This window comes from Dromiciops gliroides, chromosome 2 (genome assembly GCF_019393635.1).
Source record: "Dromiciops gliroides isolate mDroGli1 chromosome 2, mDroGli1.pri, whole genome shotgun sequence".
In the NCBI taxonomy this organism is placed as follows: Eukaryota; Metazoa; Chordata; class Mammalia; order Microbiotheria; family Microbiotheriidae; genus Dromiciops; species Dromiciops gliroides.
This window is the reverse complement of record NC_057862.1, coordinates 446,834,745-446,851,721: the sequence shown is the minus strand read 5'-3', so window position 1 is coordinate 446,851,721 and position 16,977 is coordinate 446,834,745. Positions and strand designations below refer to the sequence as shown.

The window sequence follows — 16,977 nt, the reverse complement described above, 5'->3', positions numbered from 1 at the left end:
GAAATTGATGGTCAAGAAAGCATTATACAAAAGACTTAATTTTTTCAAAGGGGGTTACTCTTGCCTACTTAGAGTACTGGCTAGGACATTACACAGAAATAATTCAGGAGTAGGAGACTGATGTGGAAAAATGCAGAAGAATAATGGAGAAGGCCTACTTTTGGCCTAATATGCTCCATGGAAGTGTATGCTCTACAGTCACACTGCTTAAATAAATGATTACTCAAGAGGAAAAGGAAGCTTCTGACTTTGATAGAGTTGAAAATACTGCCCAGTGAATGACAACAAAGGAACAGTTCCTGTGGAATAGATAGGTGTTAGACTGATAAAGGGATAAAGGGGGCTGTTAGATCTCAAAAACATATGATTTTCATATAATAATAATAATATGGTTGTACTAAGAACAAGTGTGCAAAAAAGGGTAGTGTCTCAGTTACTATCCACGGCTTCTCCTAGTTAGAAAAAAGGGCAAAGATAGTGGATAAAATAAGGTTAGAAGTAACAAAAACAAAATTCTCTACATAGCCCCATGACTGTCAAAATGGCCCTGTAGGACCCCCCAGGACATCTTTTCACTTCTAGACCACTAAGACCAAAAATCTGCTGGAAGATCAGAACCTTTCACAGGGAAAAGGGAATATGGACCTCAAGTCACTGTGGGAACAGGTCCTATGGAGAACAGCCAAAGAGACTGAGTTGCCTTTTGCTTTTGTTGTTCAATCATTTTTCAGTCATTCACAATATTTTGTGACCCCATTTGTAGTTTTCTTGGCAAAGATAGTAAAATAGTTTGACATTTCCTTCTCCAGCTCATTTTAGAAATGAGGAACTAACTGAGGCAAACAGGGTTACACAGCTATAAATTGTCTGGGGCCAGATTTGAACTTAGGAACACGAGTCTTCCTGATTCCCAGCCCAGTGCTCTATCCATTTCACCACCTAGCTGCCTCTCTTTTGCTACAACCCTGAAAAGATATATACCTGTATTTTAAGTGTACTCAAAAGAGGAATCCAGAACTGTTTCCTCAGACGCTGAATTCCACTAGACTGGGACCAGAAAAAAAAGAAAGGGTTGAAGATGGAGGCTGCTCTGGCACTTAAAGTTCCTAACTCTAACCCTAAGAAGAGTGAACTTGTACTTCCCTAGGAAATCTGTAGGTGTTAGAGAGAATATGGACATGACACAAGTATGTCCAGCAAATATCTCTGGAGTATCACTGTTGACTGAGCCTAATTCCAACCTGTTCAAAGTTCTGACAGAATATTGCAGGTTGCAAGCTGGGGCCCAGCACCTTTAATACCCTGACAATCCACACTTCCTGTGTAGAAGCTTAAAGGAAGATAAAAGAGAACAGTGCTGACTAAGAGCATTGAACATCAGGGTGGATCTAAGAAATTTTGGTTTTCCAAATGTGTGAAGGATGGAAGGATCATCTTTTCAGGCTGATTACAAACAACTTTCCTTCATATACTTTATATTCTAGCCAAACAAGTCTACTTGTTATTCATTATACATCTCAATCTCCCACCTCTGTACCCTGATATGTGCTGTTTCTCATGCCTAAAATGTTTTACCCTTTCACTACTACCTTTTAGAACTCCTAGCTCCCTTCAAGGGTAAGCTCAAATGCCATGACTTATAAGAGGATTTTACCACTTTCAGTATCCTCCTAAAATTACTTTATATTTATTTGGTATGTATTTTATATGTACTTATTTGTGTATGTGTTATTTATCTCAACTAGAATATTAGTTCTTTGGGGCTCTTTTGTTTTTGAATTTGTAACTAGGACAATATCTAATACATAATAGGTGTTTAAAAATGATTTCTAAATTGTAATCAGTGACTAAGGTAGATTTGGTGTCAAGACATTCTGGACTATCTGTGGAGCAGTCAGTGGTTTTCAGTGTCAAACCCGCCATGCAATCCTTTACATGATCCTTTACTATGAAATACCCTTGGCAAAGGAAGATAAATATAAGATGGTCTTTATCTGACCAGTGGGATTCTACTAATTTGAGCTCATGTTCCAAGGGTAAATGCCATGGGGGCTTCCTATCACTTTTGAATGGGTCATAGAAAAAGGTTTTGGTGACATAAAATACTTAGAGATATCAGTATATTTGGAATATCTCATCATATTTAGAATGTCATTGGAAGATCAAGAAGAAAAATTATATAGAAGACACTGATATAAAGCTGTTAATCAACAAGTGCAGACTTTATATAGACTAAAGATGGAGAACAAAATAGACATTTTTGGACATGGCCATGGCCAATATGGAAATTTGTTTTCCTTGATTTTTCACACACACACACACACACACACATGCACATACACACACGCACATACAAATATGTGGGTATATATACATATATATGTAAGTGTTTATATATATATATGTGTGTGTGTGTGTGTGTGTGTGTGTGTATATATATATATATATATATATATATATATCACCCCCAGTGGTGGTGATAACCAAAAAATGCTTACTAATGGAAAATTTTTAATTTAATTTCAAAAAAGAATAACGAAGAGATCAAAACAATTTTAATCATATGGAAAAATGCTCTAAATCATTATTAATTAGAGAAATGAAAATTAAAACAACCTTGGGATATCATTTACACCTAGCAGATTGTCTAAAATGATTGAAGGGGGAAATGACAAATGTTTGAGTAGATGTGGAAAAACTGGGACACTAATTCATTGTTGGATGGAATTGTGAACTGATCCAACCATTCTGGAGAGCAATCTGGAATTATGCCCAGAGAGTTATTAAACTACCTATATATCCTTTGACCCAGTAATACCACTGCTAGGTCTATTTGCAAAGGTGGTTGGTGGAGAAAGAAAAGAACCTTTTTGTTCTAAAATCTATAGCAGCTCTCTTTGTGGTGGCAAAGAACTGGAAATTGCAGGGATGCCAATCAACTGAGGAATGGCTGAGAAAGTTGTCATAAATGATACTGATGGACTACTACTATGCTATAAGAAATGATGAGCTCAATGATCTTAGAAAAACATGGAAAGACTTGCATGAAATAATGAAGAATGCAATGAACAGAAGCCAGAGAACACTGTATGCAGTAAGAGGAATATTGTTTTAATAATGACTTCTAGTGATTAAGTTACTATTATAAATACTCATTGTAACTATAAAGAACATATGAAGAAAGATGTTATTTGAATCCAGAGAAAGAACTGATAAATAGAAGTATAGATTAATTTTACATATATTTATACATATACATATATGTATATACACTTATTTGTGTCTTATGGTAACCATCTCTGGGGTGGGATGGGAGGAGGGTAGAAGAAAAAGAAGACATTTACATAATAATTTTGTTGTATATTTGAAAGAAATAGCAAGTTATGTTTAAATGCTTGTTTTATTCCACAAATATGTATTGATGTAAAAAAAAAAGAGGAAAAAAAAGAATATATAATTTCTTTGAGGGCAGGGACTCTTTTGTATTTGTGCCAGTGCTTGGCACAAAGCAAATAAAAGTCAAAACTTAGAGTTGTTGGATCAGCCCAATATATATATATATATATATATATATATATATATATATATATATATATATATATATATATATATACACACACACCGAAGAGAAATACTGATATTATTGAGTAGCCTGGTCCATGTCAGCCTACAGCATGAGGCTGTGAGTTACAGCTGACTGCTTTCAAACAGGGTTACAACAGTGGATAAAGACAAAAACTTTTCTAAACCATCAATTTTCTGGGACTTATAAATAATCTGTTTTAGTAAAAAAAAACCTTTTCCCACAATCATGGTTATCACCCTAATTTTATATTGTTTACAAATATAGTATAAATTAAAGACTTATTTTATGAAAACAAATGAAACTATGGTATACACAGTTGCAAAAACTTTAGCAAGAGTTTAACAAGATTTAAAAAACATTGAAAAGCTGGTGTCTAAGACATGTTAAAACACAATTTGAAAGAATATTATTTCTAATCTAATACATAACAGTAATTTGATCAATGGTAGTTTGATGAACATTTATATTTATACTAGTCTTACCTGAGAACGAGCATTTCTACTGTCCTGTTGATTAGCATTATGAATCACATCTTTTTGATTTACAGAAAATTGCCTCTTCCTTTTAAGCTTTTCATCACTAAAAAAATTTTCTTTTTTGGCAGGTGAACTTTGACTTTCTGATACTATAATCTGTTCAGAATATTTGAAAAATAATACAAAAATATGAGGCTTACAGACAGATTTTAAACAACAATAACTAGATTTGCAAACATTTAACATATGAATTTAGATATGGCTTCACACATATTTATTAACATTGTTTTCCATTTCTATCTATCCAATTTTGTTATAATTCTCCTACTTCTTATCATGGGAACATAAACAATGGTAAACAATATTAAACTGTGCCTAGATACATAATTAGCTTGGCATTTGCTACTGAAAATTTCAGCAAAAAGATTAAGTCAAACAAATTACTTGGATTTTTCTATACTAAACCACCAGCTGTTTGATTCCTTCTACCTCCTATTCAGCTGGATGCCTTAGCATTATATGCAACCAGCCTTAGAATTCCCCTGTGGATACAGATTACAAGGAAAACAACACCAAAAAGTGATGGAGATCAGAAAGAAGTTCAGTGTTAAAAGGAGTGTTACAGAATCTCATTGTTGGAAGCAACCCGATAGATGGTTTTCGTTTCATATTTGTAAACCAGTCAAATCCCTACTTGAACAGGAAACTCCCTCAACAACATCAAACAGTCTGTCTTCTCCTTGAAGACCTCTAAGTGGTCTAACTTACTACTTCCCAAGACAGCCCATCCCTCTTTTGGATACTTTTGATCATTTGAAAAATTTTTTGGGTTTTGTTTTGGTAACTTACACAGAATTACAATCTGCCTCTATGAAACTTCTATTCATTGCTGCTGATTCTTTCCTCTAAGTCCAAGCAAAACAAGTCTAATCTTTCTGAAATACTACAGACTTCCAAATATTTGAAGTTAACTTAACATGCCCTGAACCCTACCCAATTCTCCTCTTCTCCAGTTCAAGGTGTCCCAGGTTTGCCAATCCATTGTCAAACAAAATGGCATACTATAGTTTCTAATCTCCTTAATACCCCAGTCATCTTCTTCAGGACACTTATCAGTTTGACTATGCTCTTCCTATTATAACAATCTGAATTACCCCAGATATGGTGTTACCAAAGCCTCCCTTGTTTTGAACCCTTTTTCTATTAGAATGAAGACTAAGAGTGCCTTCTACATCACACTGTTGAGTCATATTGAGTTTGCCATCCACTAAAATTCTTGATTCTCTTTTACCCAAATTTGTCTAATCACACTATTCCCATACTATACTTACATAGCTGATTTTTTTAAACTGTAGAACTTTATATACTGAATTTCAATGAGCTTCATTCCATTGTTATAGCTTGTCCAGATATTTTGGGATCCTATTATCATCCAGTATATTAACTTTTCCTCTCAGATTTGTGTTATTCAATAATGTGGTTATCATGACATACCTTCATCTAAGTTATTGATGAAAATGTTGAATAATTCAGGGTCAAATAGAGATCCCTGGGAAGCAGTATAGCATACAAGTAAGTAGACTTGAAGCCAAGAAGACATGAGTACAAGTCCTGGTTCTAATACTTAATACATAGTTCCAAATTCCTCTTCAGACTGGTTAAATCAGTTCATAACTCTACCGATGCATTAATGTATCATTTTTCCCACATTTTCTACAATATTTGTCATTTTTCTCTTCTGGCCTATAATCCTTAGTCTTTCTGATTATCCTACTAGGGGTTTTTTTGCGGGGAGGGGCAGAACAATGAGGGTTAAGTGACTTGCCTATGGTCACAGAGCTAGGAAGTATCAAGTGTCTGAGGCCGGATTTGAACTCAGGTCCTCCTGAATCCAGGGCTAGTGCTTCATCCACTGTGCCACCTAGCTGCCCCCCATTCTACTAGTTTTGAGTTCATCTAACTGCACTATCATTCAGCCTACAGAATCCATCTTATCTGTAAGTATGCCAACTTTTTCATCTTATCCATGGGAAACAATTTTTTTTTTTGGTGAGGCAGTTGGGGTTAAGTGACTTGCCCAAGGTCACACAGCTAGTAAGTGTCAAGTGTCTGAGGCTGGATTTGAACTCATGTCCTCCTGACTCCAGGGCTGGTGCTCTATCCACTGTGCCACCTAGCTGCCCCAGGGAAACCAAATTTTAAAGTTTTTACTGACATAAATTAATTCTTTTACTATCACATGAAGTATTTGGTCTATTATGAGACCTTTTAAAACTTAAAATGATCTATCTGGTCCATTCATAGTCATTATCTATCTCAATGCCCTAGACTGTCTGCTAATCTTGCCCTGATAATCCCCAATTATGAATAATTAGTACTGCTCAATAAAGGTATAAAACTGTGCTGACTGGGTCTGCTACAATTTTGTTCTATCTAAACTCCTGGGTACTTATTAATTTCTATTTCTAGGTTCCAAAGGAAAGGATAATGTCCCTAAAGGGAACCGAGGGAAAACAAGGCTAAAACGGAGAAACTGTAAAGATGATTTAGAGGGCTTTAGACTAGTGGAGAAGTCCAGAGACTTAATTTGGAGAAGTGAAATTTGGTGGACTTGAGTACATCTAAATAAGAACATCTTTAGGAGGCAGAGCCAAGATGGTGGAGAGAAACCAGAAAGTTGTCTGAATTCTCCCGAGTTTCCATCAGAAACAACATTAAATCAAGCCTCTAAACAGATTCTGGAGGTATAGAACCTATAGAAAGAGAGACACAATCGTCCAACTTGAGATAATTTAGAAGACTTTAGGAAAAGTCTGTCTCAGTTGGGTCTCAGCTCCTACTTTTACATCTTCCACAACTAACTCTTTCAATTACTGTTGATTTAGCTAAACCCAGATTAACCTCATGCCTATTATCAGTCAAATTGTCTTTTTTCTTTAGCTATCCATATACCAAGTCACATGATTCTTTCATTGGTGTGAGAACTCATATTGGCTGTTAATTTTTTGTTCTTTATTTTTTAAGGGGGAAAGAGAGAAGGATAGGACTTGTGATTCTAGAAGTATAGGGAATTCTAAGTATAGACTTTCCTTCCACTGATACAGATCAGTCTATAACCTATAGTCTTTATGAGATGTCTAGGACACTGATAGGTTAAGCAATTTGCCAGTTATAAAGCCCACATGCATCAAAGGCAGGACCTGAACCAATGTCTTCTTGACTCCAAGGTCAGGACTCTATCTATAGGATGGGATGAAAGTTACAAAGGGATCTAATAGTTTAATAACTTTTTGAAAATTATTTTTCTTTCTTTCACATACACACATATATTTATTTCCTGCATATGCTTCAAATGATGCTATGGTATTGCAAATTAAAAACAAAGGCTTTATTAATTAATAACTAATACTTTTTACTTTTGGCCCACCCTGCACTATACCATGTTTTAAACAATATTTTTATTTTTTAAACAATATTTTAACAATTACTTTTTAAACAATATTTTTACTAACCCACTATTTGGAGAAAAATACAACTTGATAAAAATAATAAATAAGCAAGAACAATACCTGTGATCCACTTTCATCAAAAATTATATTCACTTCTGTTTTAGCAACTGAAATTGCTTGTTTCCTAGTAAACCCCTATAATAGAAATGATTAAAAGTTGGGATATATTTTCTGATTCTTCCAATTATAATGCCTATTACAACACAACTCTGTTAGACTATACATGTGCAGAAAATAAATTAATACTGGATATCGAGGTGGGAAGGGAATGGAACAAGCATTTATTAGGCACCTAGTATGAGCCAGGTACAATGAGCACTTAGCAAGAATGCTTTACAAATATTATCTCATTTGCTTCTTATAACAATTTTAGGAGGTAGGTACTATTCCCATTTTAGAATTGAGGAAACTGAGACAGATTAATTTATTTGCCTAGGGTCACACAGCTAGTGAGTGTTTGATACTGGATCTAAATTCAGGTCTTCTTGACTCTAGGTCCAGAGCTTAATAATGATAATTATAATGATAATAATAACAACAATAATACTAACATTTACAAAGCACTTAGAATGTGCCAGGCACTGTGCTAAATGCTTTACAATTATTATCTCATTTGATCCTTACAACAACCTCGGAAGGTAGGTACTATATTATCTCCATCTTACTAATGAGGAATCTGAGGTAGAAGTTAAATGACTTGTTCAGGGTCACACAGTTATTAGTAAGTGTCCAAGGCTGGATTTGAATTCAGGTCTTCCTGACTTTAGTCCAGTACTCTATGATGTGCCACCTAGGTGCCTCTGGTAACTGTATGATGAAATTAAACTGGGGCAGCTTAAAAAAATCCAAGATAAACAATTTTTTTTAAGTGAGGTGATTGGGGTTAAGTGACTTGCCCAGGGTCACACAGCTAGTAAGTGTTAAGTGTCTGTGGCTGGATTTGAACTCAGGTCCTCCTGACTCCAGGGCCAGTGCTCTATCCACTGTGCCACCTAGTTGCCCCAAGATAAACATTTTAAAGGATACCTTGAAACACAATTCTAAACAATACCAACAGTGAAATGCTAGAAAGTACTAGAAGCAAGAGACTAGCTTGATAAAGGGCTAAAATTAAAGGGATAGTTCTTTTATATCCAAAGTTTTGGGGCTGGTCACAGCAGATGTTGTAAATGTTAGCTGTAGCTGAAATCAAAGATGAGTTAACACAAATGTACAAAGTAATAAAGATAAATATTGGAGTTTTTTAGTTACATCGATATTCATAGAGAATAATAGTGTCATTTTCAAGTATAAAGGACATGCACATATATATTATATACAGTGTATATATATATATATGTATTATAGTCACTTGCAGTGTCATTTGCAATTTTTCACTTTTACCTCTCAAATCTAAATTGGTTGCCAAATGTTATCATTTCTACATACAAAAAATCTCTCAAACCTGTCTCTTCTCTTGAATTACACAGCCACCACCTCAGTTCAGGATAGCATTTCCTCTTACCCAGACTTACTGTAGGCTCCTAACTAATCTCCCTGCCAAGACTCTCTCCATTCTAATCCATCTTCCACACACCTGATAAAGTGATTTTCCAAAAACATAGGTCTGACCATGCTACTTATCTCTTCAACAAATTCCAGTGGCTCCCTACTGACTCTGTGCTTCATCTTTTAAAAATGTGTATATAAGGTTGGTTTTTTTTATGTACATTATCAGTATAGTAGTCCAGTACATATAACTACCAAGTACATAAATATACACATATATATTCATATAGATATGTATAATATATAACATTTTAGAGTATATTTTCAAAATTCTTACTGACAAGGGGTCTATAACTGAAACAGTTTGGAGACTATAGATCTAATAAAAGTGTCTTACTTCATGAATAGGGCAAATGAATCTCAGATGTATTAAGTAACTCTCCCAATGACAAATGGTTGGTGTTAGTGACAAGACTACTGATATTTTAGAAGTCTGGGCAAATGAGTTGTTAACTACTACATAATATCAAAGGATAAGTGGATAACAGACTATCTGATGATACAAATGTCTCTTTAGAGATAAAAAACTGAGACATAAAGTGTCTCAAGGTCTTAAATGGTAGAGCGAATATTCAAACAGCTCCTCTGTCTCTTCCAAATCTAGCCCTCTTTCTAAAGCACCACACTGACTTCCTTTGAGACAGTAATACTCTGATATTATAAACTGAAATATGAAACTGAACAAGTAATAATAAGAAGAAATAATAAGAAAAGCTATGATAAATAAGATAGAACTTACCCTATACTTATTTGCACCATAAATTTTTTTTGTCACATCAGTGATTTCTAGTGAAGGATCAAAATACAGGAGCAGTTGGTCTCCTTGTTTGTTACCAACATTCATTGTGTTTTTCAGAATTAGTGTTAGTAGCTTCTTAGCATCTTTTACTATTCAAAAATAAAACACATAGATTAGTCTATATTTACCTAATTTACATCTTTTCATCTACAGACTATACTAAATGAAATGGAATATTCATTATCAATAGAACAAATGAAATCAATTAAATTAAAAATATTTAGGTCAATGTGAATCATTTTTTCTAGATACTAACAATGAATCATTTTATTAAATAGTTCATGGTAGATGAAATTAATCTTTATTTTAAAAAATAATAAAAATAGCCAAAATACAAATAAAAAAGCTGTACAAATCTATGTGCTATATTTAGTTTATTATAACTTTATTTGCAGATCACATGAAGAATGTAGTTATCTTTGAAAATGTTTCTTATATTTCATAATTCTGAATACTTATTTTTAAAATTAACTTATTATTCTTAGTATCCTATCATTCCTGGGTCACACTAAAAATATAAATATTTAAACAAAATGCTTTCAATAAGATGCTGAACCAATAACCATACCAAAGCATTTGAAGGTTTTGCCTTATTTAGAAACTCTCTACATGCTTAGGCCTAGGGGTTTTTTTTATATTTGATGTGACCTATAGCCATTAGTGCAAAATTTCTATCCATGACTCCCCAAATTGTAATGTAAAACTCTCCCAAAATATATCTTGAAAATTAACAGGTATTTTATATATACTATACAATTCTAAATATCAAATTGTTTTTTACCATTTCTAATTGATAAAGTTTAACAATATACATTAGGTAGGAAAGAAAAACTTGAATTTACTATTATCATAAAAGTGATCAAATTTTTCGATCTCTAAATAAAGCTATCTCTTGTTTCATGCATTGTAGTTATTCCCCCATTACTTGAATGTGTCCCCTCATGATCTCTGCTTTTCAGAATGTTTATCTTCCTTCAAGGCTCATCTCAGGTGCCACATTTTCTATGATGTCTTCTCTCAATTCAATAGCTGTTAGTTCTCTATGTTTCTTCAATATCTTAACTGTGTACCAAATGGTATAAAGAACAAGGGCTTGAAGCTTGCTCACTGTGCTGTGATGGCCCAGTCTCGTTGCCTCTGTTATGTGGGGTCTTTCCTGGCTAGTAGTTTGCCTTCTGTGTTGGGGCTGAGGGCCTCACAGCGGGTTTGCTGTGCCACTAGCCTGCTGAGCTAAGGGTCCTTGGCTGTTGATTTGTACTATGGCTAAAAGCCTCCCGCTGGCTTGCCTGGACTGTGCTGGGCTGTGCTCCCCTTTTATCCAAGTGAAACAGACCTTTCCTGAAGTCCTAGGTTATCTTAAGCTAGAAGATTGCTTCACTCTGTCTTTTTGTAGGTTCTGTAGCTCCAGAATCCTTTTAGAGGCTTAATTTAAAATTGTTTTCAAGGGAAACTGGGGAGAGCTCAGGCAACTTCCTGGCTTCTGTCATCTTGGCTCTGCCCCTCTACTTAGATTTTTAAAGTACAAAGGATTTAACCCAAAACCTATAAAAAGATAACTCATTTTCCTTCTCCAGTAAACTTCTGCTTTACCTAGAGAACCACTCAGTTCTAGACTTCTAGTACTACCCTTGGTGGGCCAATGTCCTTGAAAAGGAAAAGGATTTGGAATTTCTAAAGGTCCCACTTTCCCTTGATACCTACACTGTCTATATGATTCACAGTATCAGTGAAATGATATGATTAGGTTGTTCCTTTATATCCTGACTACTAATTGTACTAATCCTTCTTCTCTTTACATCTTTCCTTCTGTTATCTCTGATTCTCCATACACAGAAGACATTATCAAGAAAATCTATGACTAGAAAAATAGGCCAATCATGTGTGCAGACTAAGCAATAAGTGAGGGACCATCTAACTGATGCACAGGTAGTTATCCGCAAAATGGTAAAAGACCAAAATCACTTCCAGCACACTAGACATAATTCCTATGGATGATTCGTTTAAAAAAAGGATGAAAGAACATAGAAAAATTGTGAAAAATAACAATGAACTCAGGTCCCCTTTTTTGAATAGAGATAGAAAATAGAAAAAGGAAAATCTAGTATTGTAAAACGTTACCTTCTATACTGTATACTTCTACATCATCATTAGGTATAATGATTGTTTCCCACTGATGATCCTTAAATTAAAATAAAATAGACAAGTAAAATTATATTATTAATGGTAGATTTAAGATTGTAGTATTAAAATGATTTTTTTAAACCAAAACTCTGAAAGCTTCTTATTTTTAATCAAGGAGCCAATCTGTATGTGTGTATACATGCATACAAAATCAAAAGAGAAAACACATTCATTTCACAGAGAGCAGAATCACCTAACCATCATATAATCATGTAATGTTCTACCCAATTAACTGACTCTATTACTATATTTAAAACTCCATTATTACCTTTTAAGGTCAAAATGAACATATTAGATTATAAGTAACTTAAATGAGTTGTATCTTACTCATCTTTATATTGCCCTCAGCATTTCACAGGGAGTAGAAAGACAGAAGGGGAAAAAGAGTAAAATTTTTCTATTATAATAAAGAGAAAATAAAACTACTTATGAATTCAAGCTGCTCTCTCTTCTTTACCACTCCTCCCCTCCCAGCCATTCTCCAACACACACAAAAAACACTCCAAATAAAAGCTCATAGTTTTGCAGCCAATAGAAACACCGAAGGTTTCTTCCAGAGTCATCAAAGTCAAGAGTAGAAATGGCCAGGATGAAGTAGAAGACCATGGCATCTTCAATGTCTGACCAAGCTCTAAGCACTCCACAGTGCCTGCTTCAATTGCTTTCATGGCCATTGGGGAAAAAAAAGTTGTTCTCATCTACCCATTCACTGTACCAGAGAAAGTCTTCACATGCTTGGGATAGACATTCCCCCTAACTCACAAATGGGTCTGAGGCCTGTTGGTTAACTTCAATCTGGTCTAGCTCTGAGACAGTTTTATGAGGGTGCGGTTACTGCACATGCTACAGCATCTTGGAGCCACAAGTAAGGGTTGTGTGGCAGGAGGACAGCAAGGTGGACAGCCCTGAATAGGGTTCAGCAAGTCCTCACACCAGAGGTACTAGTACTCCAGGAATACCCCATACAGTACACACATACACACACATGTATATTATGGTTTAAGTTGCACTTGACTAACAAATGGTAAGTAGCTACAAAGAAAAGACCATATAAAGAAATCTATATTCTCAAAGTAGAAATGTATATGAATGGTGTGTATGTGTGTATGGCAGGACAAAAAACAACAACAACTGGCTTACTTACTTCATCATCTCCTGCAGTGTAGAAGGATATACTTTGGCTACCAAGATTAAAGTCAATCCAAAATTCATCAAGTTTTTCATCTGAAGGTATCTGTAGCTAATAAAACCAAGTAATCAAAATCATAGACAATATCATTAAAACAGCAATGGTTTTAAAAATCACCCTTAACAATAACAATGAGTGCTAAACAAAATTAATGTATTAGTATGTTCAATTTGAATAGACTTGTTCACCAAATTCAAGAATATGAGAATTAGAAAGCATACCTACTCTTTCATCTTCAAAGAGGTAAATTTAAGACAAAAAAAGCAGTGTTCTTTTTCTACTTTACACTAAAGGAACAGTGAATACTTGGAACTCAGTTACTCCAAGATATAGTTCTGGTTGAAAATACAAAGATATTCAATAAGAATTTTAAAAATGTTTTGAACATATTTGACTTATTAGGTGTTATAATTTAAGTTGATATCATGAAATGAAAAAATGTTTTCCTACAAAATATCCTTTGGTAATATTCTTTGAAAAATAGCTACATACATTATAAGAAACTAAACTATATAGACTATGCATTGCCATAAGCTGGTGGTTATTCTTAATATTTTTATAGATTTACAATCCACAAGTATCCAGTTCTATGATACTTTAAAGATCTCTAAACCAAAAAAATATGCAAACAGTGAAAAATCTAACAAATTTATACTAAATGTTTAACATACCTCATATCTATCAAGGAATACTGATAAACAAGGAAATGTAAAAACCCTGAAATAAAAAATACATGATAATAAACAATACTTTAATCTATTGAGTCTACATGAGAATTCCCAAAGGTCAAATGGAAATCAAGCTGAAGTTACAAAATTTTAAATATGATATTTGCTTAGCTTTACCATTATTGCTCTTTCTTTTTCCTAGATTTTTGTGGGAATGTCTTTTTTGTATAGAAATTAAAACTGTCTTCATATGGGACTGTCATCAACAACTTTGATTAAATTGACTGAACTAAATAGGTAATTTCTTGTTACTAATTTACTCAGTGTGGAAGATATTAGAAGGAAGTCCACATTCCTAGGAGGGTAAAAAATTGGGGAAAAATATAAGTGGTATCAAATAGGAAGATTTTTTTGGACTTCAAAGATTTACTTTTAACTTAATATGACATTATGCATCTATCACTAATAATGAGAAAGGGCACAGGAATAAACTGTATGCTCCATTTTTCCCTAAAGCAAAAATTCCCAAAAGAGTACCTTTATTTTCTGTTATTTACAAAATAAATAGACATTTATGTCAGGATACTTTTTATATATTACTCTGAGAATTTAGGAATTACTTAAGCAGTATTTATACCTATGCCTCCAATCAAAGATAAAACACTAATATTTGACTTTGAACTGTAACTAAATTGGTAGACATATGCTATCTTTGGTTTTTACTGCATGACTAGATGACCTCTTTTTCTAATTGATGTGTGATGAGAATGCCTTTTCATAAAATACTCTTTTTTTGTTAAATGTTAATTAAAACTTTTCCCTTTACTCTGAGAAGTAACATGCAAAAAATTAGACAGGTGACAGGTGTTTTCGCCTTACTGATATACTATTTATACACTCTAGCAATTTTCTAAGTTATTTTATCATAGTATTTTAGAAATAGGGCACTAGGAGGTACAGTGGATAGAGTACTAGCCTTGAAGTTAGGAGAATCTGAGTTCAAATCTGGCCTCAGACAGTTACTAGTTGTGTGGCCCTGGGGCACTTAACCCTGTTTGCTTCAGATCTTTATCAGTAAAATGAGCTAGAGAAAGCAATGGCAACCCATTCCAGTATCCTTGCCAAGAAAACCCAAAAACGGGGTAACAGAGAGTCAGACACAACTAAAACAACTCAACAACAACAAATTTCAGAAATATTTTTATACTGTTATACAGTTGTTACAGGATGTTGGTTCATATCCCAGCTCTAATATGGGCTACCTACGTGGCTTTGGGAAAATTGTTTAACCTCTGTGGACTCCATTTTTCTCATCTCCAAAATGAGATGTGACTAGATGAACCTTATGCTTCTTAGATTGGAAAGAAGATCTTGGGTTTTTGAAGGATATTCTAGAAGAATAACAAGGTCTCTTGGTAGGATCTATCAAGCTAAAACAGGCTTCAAAAGCCTAAGTAAAACCAGGGTTTCATTTCCTGTCCGAGAACCAGCCTAACTCATTTCAGAGAGGTTTGGCATTAGGTTGGTTGCAGGATAACTAAATTTTTAGCCAGATCAACTCTCAAAAATCATAGTTATAGAAGCATGGCAATCTACAAACTTACATTCTCTTATCTCCAAGCATACCATTCACATAGTTAAGAAATCTCCTGCAATCCTGGTAAGAAACAGAATTTTAAAAAATTTAAGGGAAACATGGTTCACAGAAATTAATAACAAATTCATACAAATAATGTCTTTTTGTTCCTTACTTACTGTTTCAAAATCAGAGTCTTTAATCCCTTTAAATGCACGAGCAACAAATTCCATTGAAAACCACTGACATGCCAATTCTTGTCTTTGTTTTTCAGAGGTCATTCTACATAAAGCTTCTGTGATACCTACTTGAAAGTCATAATCTATAAAAATAAATTGTATTATGAATATATGATTGGAAAATAACACAATTGAGTTATGCAAATACTACCTATTTCAACCTTCATAAAGTATAAGTTAAAACAATAAGGGGCAGCTAGGTGGCACAATAGATAAAATACTGCCCCTGGAGTCAGGAGGACCTGGGTTCAAATCCAGCCTTAGACACCAGCTTTTTGACCCTGGGGAAGTCACTTAACCCCAACTACCTCAAAAAAATATAAAAACAAGTAAAAGAAAAATAAATATCTATATCTTTAGCTCCATAGTAAACCAAAATAACCTTTCATCATAAAAATGCACAAAAGATCTGTGACCACAGAAGTACAGGGAACTTCCTCCATTAAAATTGATCACAACTTGTGCTATGTCCTCAGAGCTGCTTAAAGTATATTTAAGTGACTGGAAGCAAGTTAAGTGACTTCCTTAAAGTCACATGACTAATAAGTATAACAGGTACATTTTAAACCAAGGCCTTCCTTATTCTAATCTCAGTACTCTATATATTATGCCAGCTACATCCCTACTTAGGAATATACAGAATACCTAAAATAATTATTGTCTAAACAATATATATATAGAAATTATATTTATCTCCCAAAGTATGAAATTAACTATTTTCAAAGAATGTTAATTATTCAAAGACTATCCCATTTCATAATTTTTTAAAGATACAGTTTTAAAATATGTTTTATATAACAGTCTAGAACAGTATGGAATTGAGTTTTTCCTTTTGTATAAGATGGAAATTGTTATTATTCCAAAGAATAATTTTAAATAAGTTGGTTTCTCCAATTGGAGACTTCATATCAAGAATTTTTTATAAAAGGAACTTTGCAAAAATAAAAATTTAATTTTCCCCATAAGATATTATTTTTCCCCCCAGGGCAATGAGAGTTAAGTGACTTGCCCAGGGTCACACAGCTAGTAAGTATGAAGTGTCTGAGGCTGGAATTGAATTCAGGTACTCCTGAATCCAGGGCTAGTGCTTTATCCACTGCGCCACCTAGCTGTCCCCATCCATAAGATATTCTTTAAAAAAAACTGTCTAGTAACCCAATAAATATACTTCTGAACTCCACTTAGAGGAGAAATTAATTTATTTTC

General features: G+C 34.0%; 1 protein-coding gene across 1 annotated transcript in view; it reads right to left on the bottom strand.

The window, feature by feature from the left end:
* SYCP2 (synaptonemal complex protein 2) overlaps positions 1–16,977 on the bottom strand; it is a 96,855-nt gene that overhangs the window by 62,885 nt on the left and 16,993 nt on the right. The window contains exons 9-16 of the mRNA XM_043987779.1: positions 15,712–15,854; positions 15,561–15,613; positions 13,960–14,005; positions 13,244–13,339; positions 12,037–12,097; positions 9,859–10,007; positions 7,632–7,706; positions 4,069–4,218 (exon numbers count right to left, since the gene is read on the bottom strand). Of these exons, the coding sequence (XP_043843714.1) occupies positions 4,069–4,218; positions 7,632–7,706; positions 9,859–10,007; positions 12,037–12,097; positions 13,244–13,339; positions 13,960–14,005; positions 15,561–15,613; positions 15,712–15,854 (773 nt within the window). The remainder of the gene's footprint in view (positions 1–4,068; positions 4,219–7,631; positions 7,707–9,858; positions 10,008–12,036; positions 12,098–13,243; positions 13,340–13,959; positions 14,006–15,560; positions 15,614–15,711; positions 15,855–16,977) is intronic.